Below are 13,237 nucleotides of genomic sequence, written 5' to 3'. Positions count from 1 at the left end.
TTTACCGTTTTCTTCTATGAGTAGCTTCACTTCTGCATCAGTTTTGCCCTCTGGCCATTCCCGACAATGTCTTCCTAGAGTGGGTGAAATGGCTGTGTTAAATAGATGATTGAGGATTTCGGGGTTTTCCTCCCATTCATTTGTTTCTTCCAAGTCTTATAGTCGGCATACTAGCTGGATTGTGTCTTCTGCTTGCCCCATCCATGATCTTCCTCGTCCTAGACGGCCGCCTTTTCGTTCCTTGACTGCATCATGCAGTGGGTTTTGAGGGTTTTCTCATGCTCTGAAGTAGGTCTGAACCTGTTCTAACTTGTTTCTGGCCTGCACTGAAGGAAGGTCAAGCAGGTATCGCATGGTTTCCGTAGGCGTGTCTTTTGTTGTTCCAAGGATCAGCCTCATAGCTTCATATTGAACTCTTTCTAATTTTAGGAGGCTGCTTTGAGACGGCGTTGTTAGCCCAAGTCCGTAGTCGATCACACTGAGAACGAGTGATTGATATTGCAGGAAGAGGTGGCGTTGTTCGATACCTTTGGTTGCCATTGCTTTTAAGACTGAAAGACCCTTTTTGCATTCTCCCTGGACAGCACACACACACACACACACACACACACACACACACACACACACACACACACACACACACGTGCGTACATACACACGAACACTACACATACATATATACATACATACATGTATGCACACACAACACGTGCGCACGCGCAAACACACACGTATATACAGATGAATCGAAAATACTTAATCCTTTGACCCTTTCGGGGCATGAAGGATACTAAGCAACGGCAATAGTATTTTCTCAGATCTTGGCTTTGGCGCTGAGAATGTCGTTCTTCCAGATGTTCATGGGAGACCCGAAAGCCTGGCTGGCCTTGGAGATTCTTTGTCTTAATTTCTGCTACAAAATACTCACCCGTTGTCCATTTCTGAGACAAGGTATGTTATACTTGGCTGCCCCTGGGTCGTTGGACGCATGAGACAATTAATCAAAGCGCTCCATTCTCTGGGGTCCTCGACCAGTTTGCTGGCGTCACCCCAATCGTCTGTCGACATGTCTGCGGTCTCTGTCTACTGTTTGCCGCCAGTTCCTCTCTTACTTCGGCCTGTAGTTCTTTGAGATAAAACCTCAATTGTACATTCCCCAATATCATCTCCCTGAATGTTGACCATCTTATCGACGCGCGGCGCTATAGCCGAGTGGTTAAAGCGTCGGACTTTCAATCTGAGGGTCCCGGGTTCGAATCTCGGTGAAGGCGCCTGGTGAATAAAGGGTGGAGATTTTTTTCCGATCTCCCAGGTCAACATAATCATGTGCAGACCTGCCTGTGTCTGAACCCCCTTACTCAAGCAGAAGATTAAATACGCACACTAATGATCTTGTGATCCATGTCAGCGTTCGGTGGGTTATGAAAACAAGAACGTATACCCAGCATGCACACCACCAAAAACCGCGTATGGCTGCCTACATGGCGATGTAAAAACGGTCATACACGTAAAAGCCCACTCGCGTACATATGAGTAAACGTGGGAGTTGCAGCCCACGAACGAAGAAGAAAAACCTGCTCCTCAGCGGCTTTGTCTCCTCTGAGCCAACGTTTACCAAAAAAAACCCTGTAAAACTAAGAAATTCATACAGACGCAAACATCGAGAGACAGACAGACACAAACAGGGGGGAAGGGGAGAGGGAGGGAAGGGGGGTGGGGGGACATAAAGACAGACAGACAACTAGGCAGACAGAGGCAGATATGCAGACAAGGCAGCCAGACAGACAGACAGGTATGCAGACAGAGATGAAGACGGAGAGAGGGAACAAACGTCTCACATGTTATTGTAGGTGACCAGGCCGAGAGGTGTGGGGACAATGTCCGAGCTGAACCAGGAAAATTCACTGGCACTGGGCATTCCGGACACCCTCAGGATGAACCACCGGCCGTCCAGCTGAACATACGAACCAACAGTGTCCGTATATAGTGTTCATACGATCAATGTCCGTATCAAGACAGTGTCCGTACCAAGACAGCATCCGTTCCAAGGTAGTGTCCGTATCAAGACAGTATCCGTTCTAAGGCATTGTCCGTATCAAGACAGTATCCGTTCTAAGGCAGTGTCCGTATCAAGACAGTATCCGTTCTAAGGCAGTGTCCGTATCAAGACAGTATCTGTTCTCAGGCATTGTCCGTATCAAGACAGTATCCGTTTTAAGGCAGTGTCCGTATCAAGATAGTATCCGTTCTAAGGTAGTGTCCGTATCAAGACAGTATCCGTTCTAAGACAGTGTCCGTATCAAGACAGTATCCGTTCTAAGGCAGTGTCCGTATCAAGACAGTATCCGTTCCAAGCCAGTGTCCGTACCAAGACACTATCCGTTCCAAGGCAGTGTCCGTATCAAGACAGCGTGTGTATCAATACAGTGTCCGTACCAAGACAGTGCCCGTATCAACACAGTGTCCGTATCAACACAGTGTTCGTATCAACAGTATCCATATCAAGACACCGTTTCTGTTAACAATGTCCGTATCAACAGTATTTGTATTAAGACAGTCTCCGTGTCAAGACGGTGCCCGTACCAAGACTTGTTCGTACCAAAAGTCCGTGTGCCCATACCAAGACTTGTTCGTACCAAAAGTCCGTGTGCCCATACCAAGACTTGTTCGTACCAAAAGTCCGTGTGCCCATACCAACAGAGCGTCTGAGCCCATCTAAAAATGGTATTAGTTTACACTAGTAAGAATGTACATTTATTGCTATCACAGATTGACATAAGCTTACAGTTGGGCTAACAGCAAAGTGACAGCTATGTGATCAGTGGTTTCTCCATTGCAGTGGAAAGTCATTTACAGCTTACTACTACGACTCAAACTCTGAGGCAATATTGTACTGGCTTTTAGTGCAGCAGCTTTAGCGGCTTACTGGCCTTTGGGAACCATCCCAACGCCGACTGTCCAAAAACCTTCTTGGCCGAGAAAGTGGGGATGAAACTTGGGCAACTGATGACTCTGCACTATAATCACATTCTAGCCCGTTTAGTTAGGACAGCAGTTGCCTCCTCTGCTGTTTTGATGGTCATAGTCGGATACGACTGACTATCATACACATTGCTTTTTTTTTTTTTTTTTTATAATAGCGGTGGAGTGAGCACATACACTCTTTCACACTGACACACACGAACACACACACACACGTGAGCTCGCGTACACGCACCCCTCACTCCCCTCCACGCACACATACCGTCAAAACACAAAAGCACCCCCTCCCCGCACATACCCAGCTTCACACGCACCCCCATCTCCCTCACATAGTCCGGTTGTGGAACGAATTAAATAAGGCAAGTTAGGAACAAATTGCAACAGTTGGTTTTATGTTGTTTTTGGATAGTACCTATTGTCATAAAAACTTTGTGAAAAATGGTGATCGATTGAACTGTTAGTTTGGTTTGTTGATAATTTTGATGAAATGTCACAAATGCCCAATTTCCACAGTAGAGCTGCGCTCAGTGTAAACATGGCCAAGTAACCATTCGTTGGATAGGTATCGTTATAAATCAGCAGAATTTAACATAATTTAGCGTGTTGATTGGGAAAATGTGCCATATGTGTATAATTTCGATGAAACTGATGATGTAGCATGCTCTGTTTTTTTAACAGGACTGCGGTCAGTAAAACATGGTCGAGTAACCATTCATTGGAAAGGTTCTGTTATACATTGTTTTTAATTAGTGCCATATGCTTGCAGAATTAATATATATAATATATATACCCATATTCAGTAAACTGTGAAACAGTTTAGCAGTCAGTCAAAAGCATATGGGGCTGGCCCCGTAATGCAGCCTCACTTCCTTGTTGCCGTATGTTTCGCGCGTGATCACAGCCTTTTCTGACGCACGATTATGGCTCTTTTTTTTTTTTTCAAAATACTATACACTCCCTAATATAAACCTAGCAGCCTTTTGCTGTATAAATGAAGAGATAGGGCAAAACATGAACTATGCATTTAGTATGATATTAAACACCTTAATAGCTGATCATAATGCTGCAGTGATAGAAAGAACATGACCAAAACGTAAGTGTTTCGGCTTCCTTCAGCATCACCTTTTTGACTCACTTGTGTAAACAAAGTGAGTCTATGTTTTAACCCGGTGTTCGGTTGTCTCTGTGTGTGTGTGTGTGTGTGTGTGTGTGTGTGTGTGTGTGTGTGTGTGTGTGTGTGTCTGTGTCTGTGTGTCTGTGTGTCCGTGGTAAACTTTAACATTGCCATTTTTTCTCCTTAAAACACGGAACAGTGAAATAAAATCAACCACAACAACAAAAACAAATCGACGAACAAATAAATGTTATTGAACAGCTCTGGCCACAGTTTTCCTGTCAACAGTTGAATTGTGGCATTTGGTGCAAATATCACTTCCAGCAACTGTTGAAGACTAGATCCTGCCATAATCATCCTATGGAACGAAGAAAGTTCATTTCTGTATGAAAGCCGCGAAGTCGTAAGACAATGGAGTGGAGTGGGCTGCCATCTGGTTCACCGGCTACAATTATCCTGGACTTCCACAGAGAGGTTGATTAAAGGTGATGACTTGAGTCACTTGGAACTGGTTTGCCAGTGCTGACAAGTCTGTGGGGTCCATATCAATCATGGTTAGGAACGTGAAGCAGCTTCGTCCTGGGAAGGGGCCATCACACACTGCTTGCATAGTTCCTGACCAGCCTGGTCGCGGAAAGCGTAATGGCCATGAAATTTTCCACAGGAGGTCAATGACACTTTTGACGGCAGTATGACTGACATCAATAAGACCATATTCTAACTTCAGTTCAGAATTGGAAGAGTGAAATATTTTTTACTGGGACTTTCCAAGTGCTTTTCACTTTCTCAACCGAGGCAGTTTGGTCCTTTTTGATGGCTCTGTTACTGCTGTTGGCAGGAGTGTCAGCAGCTATCATTCCCATGCCATGGAAGGTGCCAGTCCCATCAATTGTTTGGATGTTGTGGTCCACAGTGCCACAAACTGCGCATAACTGGTTGGAGTCAAACCTTCAATGCCAACGCCTCGGGTCAGTGCTGCAGACTGCTCAAATCTCTTTAACTTCAGCACATGAAGAAAAGAACCCTAGTTTTCTCAAATGATCAACTAAATATTTCGAACCAATCAGATGATGAACTTCAACTCCAAGACCTAATGTAATGGTGATATTACGACCCTTGGTCTTGCTACTTGGATGTCTGACCAAGAGAAGCGATCTTCAGTTGACAATCTTTTGTTGTTGTTGTCGTGAAGCAGATAATCAAGAAAGAGTTTGACTGATGGTTGAAGCTATTCTAAGTTTTTATCCAGGCTAGCAATGTCAGAACTCAGTGGGTTGTGCTCTTTCGATGTGACCATGACTCTCGATGTCTGAGAGGAGAAGTGAAGCAGCTGTTTGAATGATACGAAGTTTCTTTTTCTCTTTCGTGATCAGTCTTTGTTTCTTTGGAAAAGTCTATGATAATCTTTTCAACAGTTGTTTTGAAAGTAACAACATTTGCTTTTCCTCTAATTGATGTGATAATGATGGTTTCCCCCAAAACGATCCTGTAACTTTTGTCGTGGGTTTCTTTTTGTGTAGGGTTCTTTTTCTGTCCAGGTTTCTTAAAAAAAACTGTCGCATTTTCTCTTGGAGACCTGTCAGTGTGATTTGTTCATCATCATTTTTCACCAGAAACTGTACCACTCTGAGGAATGCAGCTTTTCACTTTTCATCAGCTGGTCTACCCTTTCGTGTCGGATGGTTTAAATTCCCGTTGTTGATGGTTCAAGACAAGCGCTTTGTGGCGTGTTTTTGTTTGTTCTAAAATTGACACTACATTGTTGGTGATACACTGCATCTGCTGCATGCAGATCGTTAACAGACTTAATACAGTTTCTTACGGTCTGTGTCCACTGGTCGCCCCTCTCAAAACATTTCTCCAGGAGACTTTTTTTCACATTCATAAGACAGAACGGCGAACACTGTGTCTGTGTCCTTACTCTATCATAATTTTATGTTTCCGACTGCCCAGAGTAGGAATTTTGTTCTAAGTTAAATGGTTTGTCAACCTTTCTTCGGAGTTTGACGGGCGAATGTTCTTCAGTTTTTTCTTCATTATGTTTCGCTCAAAGACACTAGTTATTGAATTGGCGTTTGTATAATCGTGTTGGCATTTTTTGTGAAGTCTCTGTCCAAGATGAAATGTGTATTTGTCCCCTCAGTCGGTACATGCTTTCTGGAGTCCTTTCACAGCTTCTTCTGACTGAATAGTCTGCACTGTTTTGTCGCCATCATGTTACAGTTTTCCACATAAGACACAGCAAATAGTCTGCGCTGTTTTGTCGCCATCATGTTACAGTTTTCCACATAAGATACAGCAAATAGTCTGCGCTGTTTTGTCGCCATCATGTTACAGTTTTCCACATAAGACACAGCAAATAGTCTGCGCTGTTTTGTCGCCATCATGTTACAGTTTTCCACATAAGATACAGCAAATAGTCTGCGCTGTTTTGTCGCCATCATGTTACAGTTTTCCACATAAGATACAGCAATGTCCAAAAGTAAGAAAAGAAGGAAATGGGGAAATCAACACTTTTTTTCTTCTATCAGTCATCTCATTTAGTGTACACTTACCATATACGAACTTTTTCACAGCAACTGCTCTTTTCGCTCTTTTCGCGTTTTAATTTTTTTTAAAGATGGAACAATGTATTACTTTTTATGTACTTTCCCACAATCATTTTGTCATAACTTCAGACGCATTTCCATGTTTCACTGAGTAAGAAATATATACACACACACGCGTGTGCGCGCGCACACACACATACACACATATAAATACACACACACACACACACACACACAGAGAGAGAGAGAGAGAGAGAGAGAGAGAGAGAGAGAGAGAGAGAGAGAGAGAGAGAGAGAGAGAGAGAGCAATATAACTTTTTGACGGAAAAACCGTTCCATACAAAAAAAATAAATAAAAAATAAAAAAAATTCACACTGCCAGCGTTTTGCTCGCCAACTTTAATCTATGTTGTCGTTTTTTTTTTAGAATTATATTTTCCAGTCACACATGACATGTATCAAAGATAAGTTCATGAAAACACCTGTTTTGCTGTATTTGCACACTGGATGATAAAAGATTACCATTTTATTCACCAGAATAAGCTGCAGCAGACGATGACTCAGCGTCCGCCATCACTTGTTTATCAGTCTTATCATTTCCTGGGAGACGGCGTGGCATTCTTGCTCTGACCTCGGGGTCAGCGCGCTGCCTTGTGTATGCCGTAGTATGGCTCTCCGTGCGGACTAAAATGATTATCTTGGTGAAATGAATTATCTTTTATTTCATTTTAATCCACTTTCCCTTATCTCCCTTTTTCTCCATTTTGGATATGTTGTTGCTGCTGATTTTTAGAGTGGACTGAAGCAAAAAAACAAACAAACAAACAAAACAAAAACAAAACAAAAAAAAAACACCTGACTGTTGCAATTTGTTCCTTGGAAAATTATTCCAAAACCGGACTAACACACACGCGCGCGCGCGCGCACACGCTCCTCCATTCCCAGCTGCTCCTACTTCCCCCCCCCCCCCCCCACACCTCCCTTCCTCCCCCCCCCCCCCCCCCCCACACACACACACACACTCACACACACACACCCTCCCACGCAGACACTTACTTCCGTCATCCATTCGGACGTAACATTGATGTCGGGCTGAACAGCCTGAAGATCACCAAGAGTGCAGGCAGTGCTCTCTCCCCCACATCTTGCCAACAACATCAGCAGCAGCAGCAGCAGCGCTGTCTTATCATCGTCACAGCCGCCGGAGTCATGATCAGTGCCAAAGCCTGCAGAAAACCCAAACAGCGACCGTCAACCACGAGTCTAATCCAGAAACTGCTGTCTTTCAAGGTGATCAGGAGCACACCAAGAGGCACGCTGGAAGTCCCCTGACCCTCCTTCGGTTGTCAAGTATCTCCCTCTCTATGTCCACGTCTTCTTTTACCATCTGTCTAGGTCTCTTCCGGCTCGGGCCGTTATGGAGGTGACTGTGGGGCTGTATATATATATATCGGATAGCTTTAACTCACTCAGTACGGCCAGTCCTCTCTTCTCCTCTACACAGACCCCTCGGATGTCCAGTGGGTGTCTGAATGACCCAACCTTTAGCTTCCGTCGTCAGAATTGTGGTATTCTCTGTCAACATTCACCTCTTCAGTGTAAGAACCTTCCGCTTGTAATATTTTGATGATGGTAAATTGGGGTGAAACGCTGTTAACGTCGTCCCTTTCGCCGTTCGTATGGAGAGAGTTAAAAACTGTCACTAAACAGTGTGTGGGTACGAGCGTGTGTCCACCAGTGTTCCCATCCACCGACTGACTGATAATAAACAAAGCCCTCAACGGATGGTGGTGCTAGGTTCCTTGCGACCAGATATAGTGGTTCCGGGTCAAGGCCGAAAAGGAAATGGAACTTGATACATTTACACACCATAAAGACAAGAGAGAAACCTTGCCCGCGCAGCCGGTTTGTGTGTAGTGGAGCCGGGGCGAAGTAGGGGGTAAGATGCGGTCAAGTGGGAGGAACTGGCGGAGAGCGGCGGGAATGTATGTCCGCGCGTGCACTTTTGCGATTATCTTTATCCAGTACCCTTCACTCCAGGCAGTCTAAATGGGTAGATGCACGCTCCATGTCTGAAAGAGAATATGTGGTTTACGGTGCTGCCGTTCCAGTAGCCCTGAAAACCTTGACGGCGAAATATCTCGAAGTCAGTACTGTTATAAATCTGTGGCATATTTTGGAAGAAAAACACGTCCTTTTCTTACTTATATTTGACCCAGTACACTCACGAATACCCCGATACTCCCCCGTGTCGAAACTCACCCCGGCGGCTCGAAAATTCCTCTAAAAAAATATCCAAAAGCAGGCAAATACACACGTATGTATACAGTTGTGACTGATTATGCTGACGAATGTGTTATACAACCGTCTGCCTTCAGAGTTGTGCAGCACTGAGCGCGCGCCATATTGTGTGTTGGTGCCCGCTGTTGAGTGGGCTCGTTGCCTTGTAGTTTGCACGGGCTGTATGGCACGGACTTAGACTCTCTTACCATGACTCAGCCGGTGTACATTCGAGGGAACCCTCTCTCACTCTCTCTCTCACTCTCTCTCTCTTTCCCTATCTCTCTCTCTCTCTCTCTCTCTCAGATTCTCTCTCTCTCTCTCTCTATATATATATCTGTCTATCTATCTTTCTATCTAGCTATCTCACACACCACACACTGACTTGTATATACCCACCTACTCTCAACCACACACGAACTCATACACGCGGTCACACACACACACACACACACACACACACACACACACACACACTTATACACAAACATACGTTGTCTGCATCCCGCACACACACAATAAATCACCTATTTCGCCGGGTGAACACCACACACACACACACACACACACACACACACACACACACACACACACACGTACGCACTTCCCCTCATTCTTCCTCTTCTTCAGCTCCCTTCTTTTGTCACACAGGTCCAAGACATCTGACGTGACCCAGGGCTTCTTTGCTGGTTGATGTTTGGAAAGAATCTCATTAACTTGATTTGTCAAGGTTGAACATAATTCCCTGTTATTTGATAATCTTCAGGTGGAGATTGAATATCATCATCACACCATCGCCGGCGACAACATATGCTGCAATATCTCTCTTTGCCTCAGTGTGACTCTGCATGTCTGCCTCTGTGTATGTGTGTGTGTGTGTGTGTGTGTGTGTGTGTGTGTGTGTGTGTGTGTGTGTGTGTGTGTGTGTGTGTGTGTGTGTGTGTGTGTGTTTGTCTGTGTCTGTCTGTCTGTCTGCCTGTTTGTCTGTTTATGTCTGTGTGTGTGGCTCTGTCTGTGTGTCTTTTCTTGTTTAAAGCTAGCATGTATCCTTCAGTAAGCCAGTGTATATACAACCAGTTGTATGTTGTACGCTGGGTTTCTGCTTATGAATATCAAATGTACTTTTACATTTAGGCGTGCAGGTATACATGCGTGCACGCGTGTTCATGTGTGTGTTTGTGTATGTATGTGTTTGTGCGCGCGCGCGCGCGCGCGCATGTGTGTGTGTTTATCTCTGTGTACGTGTGTGTGAGTGTGTTAGTGTGCGTGTGTGCGTGCGTGCGTGTGTTTGTAGTGGGGATGTGGGGGGCGTGCGAGTGGGTCCCTGTATATGCGCGCACGTGTAGGTATAATATGTGAGTTTATTCAATAACCTGTAGGGTAGCAAATGGTAATGCTTACTCTGGTGGGGGTCAGTTGTGAATAATAGGTCAAGTGCTGCTTTCGTTATTCCAAACCTTAAGTCTCAGAGACTTCATGTGGAAAAGTTCTAAAAAGTTCTTCTTCACTGCTGAACTCACAACAGTTCTGATGGAATAATGTATAATCTCGTTCCCGAAAACCGTTTTTCAGATTCTATTTTGTATTGATAGTAAATCAGTTCTTCACACCATAAGATTTTTAAAAGACACAGTCAAGTCATAAGTAATTGAAATAACCATTTAGCTCACAAACTCGAGGCTTTCACATGTTGCGGCACATATTGTCGCCAAGCATATAATTTTTGTTGCCGGCGATGTATGCCAGGAGAGACACAACAAAAAATCAACTGCACCAGCGACACTGCATGCAGGCTATAATAATATATTGCGGCATATAATGTCGCCGGGAATCACCACAACAGTAGTGTAGTTGTTGTGCTGGTGGTGGTGGTGTGTTCGTGCACGCATGAGTATGTGTGAGTATATGCGTGCGCGTATTTCAAGGTGTGTGTGTTTGTGTGCACACAGTTGTTTCAAGGTGTATGTGTTTGTGTGCACACAGTTGTTTCAAGGTGTGTGTGTTTGTGTGCACACAGTTGTTTCAAGGTGTATGTGTTTGTGTGCACACAGTTGTTTCAAGGTGTGTGTGTTTGTGTGCACACAGTTGTTTCAAGGTGTGTGTGTTTGTGTGCACACAGTTGTTTCAAGGTGTATGTGTTTGTGTGCACACAGTTGTTTCAAGGTGTGTGTGTTTGTGTGCACACAGTTGTTTCAAGGTGTATGTGTTTGTGTGCACACAGTTGTTTCAAGGTGTGTGTGTTTGTGTGCACACAGTTGTTTCAAGGTGTGTGTGTTTGTGTGCACACAGTTGTTTCAAGGTGTGTGTGTTTGTGTGCACACAGTTGTTTCAAGGTGTATGTGTTTGTGTGCACACAGTTGTTTCAAGGTGTGTGTGTTTGTGTGCACACAGTTGTTTCAAGGTGTGTGTGTTTGTGTGCACACAGTTGTTTCAAGGTGTATGTGTTTGTGTGCACACAGTTGTTTCAAGGTGTATGTGTTTGTGTGCACACAGTTGTTTCAAGGTGTATGTGTTTGTGTGCACACAGTTGTTTCAAGGTGTATGTGTTTGTGTGCACACAGTTGTTTCAAGGTGTGTGTGTTTGTGTGCACACAGTTGTTTCAAGGTGTGTGTGTTTGTGTGCACACAGTTGTTTCAAGGTGTATGTGTTTGTGTGCACACAGTTGTTTCAAGGTGAATGTGTTTGTGTGCACACAGTTGTTTCAAGGTGTGTGTGTTTGTGTGCACACAGTTGTTTCAAGGTGTATGTGTTTGTGTGCACACAGTTGTTTCAAGGTGTATGTGTTTGTGTGCACACAGTTGTTTCAAGGTGTATGTGTTTGTGTGCACACAGTTGTTTCAAGGTGTGTGTGTTTGTGTGCACACAGTTGTTTCAAGGTGTATGTGTTTGTGTGCACACAGTTGTTTCAAGGTGTGTGTGTTTGTGTGCACACAGTTGTTTCAAGGTGTATGTGTTTGTGTGCACACAGTTGTTTCAAGGTGTATGTGTTTGTGTGCACACAGTTGTTTCAAGGTGTGTGTGTTTGTGTGCACACAGTTGTTTCAAGGTGTGTGTGTTTGTGTGCACACAGTTGTTTCAAGGTGTGTGTGTTTGTGTGCACACAGTTGTTTCAAGGTGTGTGTGTTTGTGTGCACACAGTTGTTTCAAGGTGTGTGTGTTTGTGTGCACACAGTTGTTTCAAGGTGTGTGTGTTTGTGTGCACACAGTTGTTTCAAGGTGTATGTGTTTGTGTGCACACAGTTGTTTCAAGGTGTATGTGTTTGTGTGCACACAGTTGTTTCAAGGTGTATGTGTTTGTGTGCACACAGTTGTTTCAAGGTGTATGTGTTTGTGTGCACACAGTTGTTTCAAGGTGAATGTGTTTGTGTGCACACAGTTGTTTCAAGGTGTGTGTGTTTGTGTGCACACAGTTGTTTCAAGGTGTATGTGTTTGTGTGCACACAGTTGTTTCAAGGTGTGTGTGTTTGTGTGCACACAGTTGTTTCAAGGTGTGTGTGTTTGTGTGCACACAGTTGTTTCAAGGTGTATGTGTTTGTGTGCACACAGTTGTTTCAAGGTGTGTGTGTTTGTGTGCACACAGTTGTTTCAAGGTGTATGTGTTTGTGTGCACACAGTTGTTTCAAGGTGTGTGTGTTTGTGTGCACACAGTTGTTTCAAGGTGTATGTGTTTGTGTGCACACAGTTGTTTCAAGGTGTGTGTGTTTGTGTGCACACAGTTGTTTCAAGGTGTGTGTGTTTGTGTGCACACAGTTGTTTCAAGGTGTATGTGTTTGTGTGCACACAGTTGTTTCAAGGTGTGTGTGTTTGTGTGCACACAGTTGTTTCAAGGTGTGTGTGTTTGTGTGCACACAGTTGTTTCAAGGTGTGTGTGTTTGTGTGCACACAGTTGTTTCAAGGTGTGTGTGTTTGTGTGCACACAGTTGTTTCAAGGTGTATGTGTTTGTGTGCACACAGTTGTTTCAAGGTGAATGTGTTTGTGTGCACACAGTTGTTTCAAGGTGTGTGTGTTTGTGTGCACACAGTTGTTTCAAGGTGTATGTGTTTGTGTGCACACAGTTGTTTCAAGGTGTGTGTGTTTGTGTGCACACAGTTGTTTCAAGGTGTATGTGTTTGTGTGCACACAGTTGTTTCAAGGTGTGTGTGTTTGTGTGCACACAGTTGTTTCAAGGTGTGTGTGTTTGTGTGCACACAGTTGTTTCAAGGTGTATGTGTTTGTGTGCACACAGTTGTTTCAAGGTGTGTGTGTTTGTGTGCACACAGTTGTTTCAAGGTGTGTGTGTTTGTGTGCACACAGTTGTTTCAAGGTGTGTG

General features: G+C 44.2%; 1 protein-coding gene across 1 annotated transcript in view; it reads right to left on the bottom strand.

The window, feature by feature from the left end:
* LOC143280861 (uncharacterized) overlaps nucleotides 1-8,009 on the bottom strand; it is a 22,797-nt gene extending 14,788 nt beyond the window's left edge. Inside the window, exons 1-2 of the mRNA XM_076585587.1 lie at nucleotides 7,702-8,009; nucleotides 1,839-1,954 (exon numbers count right to left, since the gene is read on the bottom strand). Coding sequence (XP_076441702.1) covers nucleotides 1,839-1,954; nucleotides 7,702-7,803 — 218 coding nt within the window. The 5' untranslated portion in view covers nucleotides 7,804-8,009. The remainder of the gene's footprint in view (nucleotides 1-1,838; nucleotides 1,955-7,701) is intronic.
* Between the last annotated feature and the right edge of the window lie 5,228 nt (nucleotides 8,010-13,237).

Source organism: Babylonia areolata, chromosome 4, assembly GCF_041734735.1.
Source record: "Babylonia areolata isolate BAREFJ2019XMU chromosome 4, ASM4173473v1, whole genome shotgun sequence".
NCBI lineage: Eukaryota > Metazoa > Mollusca > Gastropoda > Neogastropoda > Buccinidae > Babylonia > Babylonia areolata.
The sequence above is the reverse complement of the archived record's forward strand: the minus strand, read 5'-3'. Positions and strand labels throughout refer to the sequence as shown.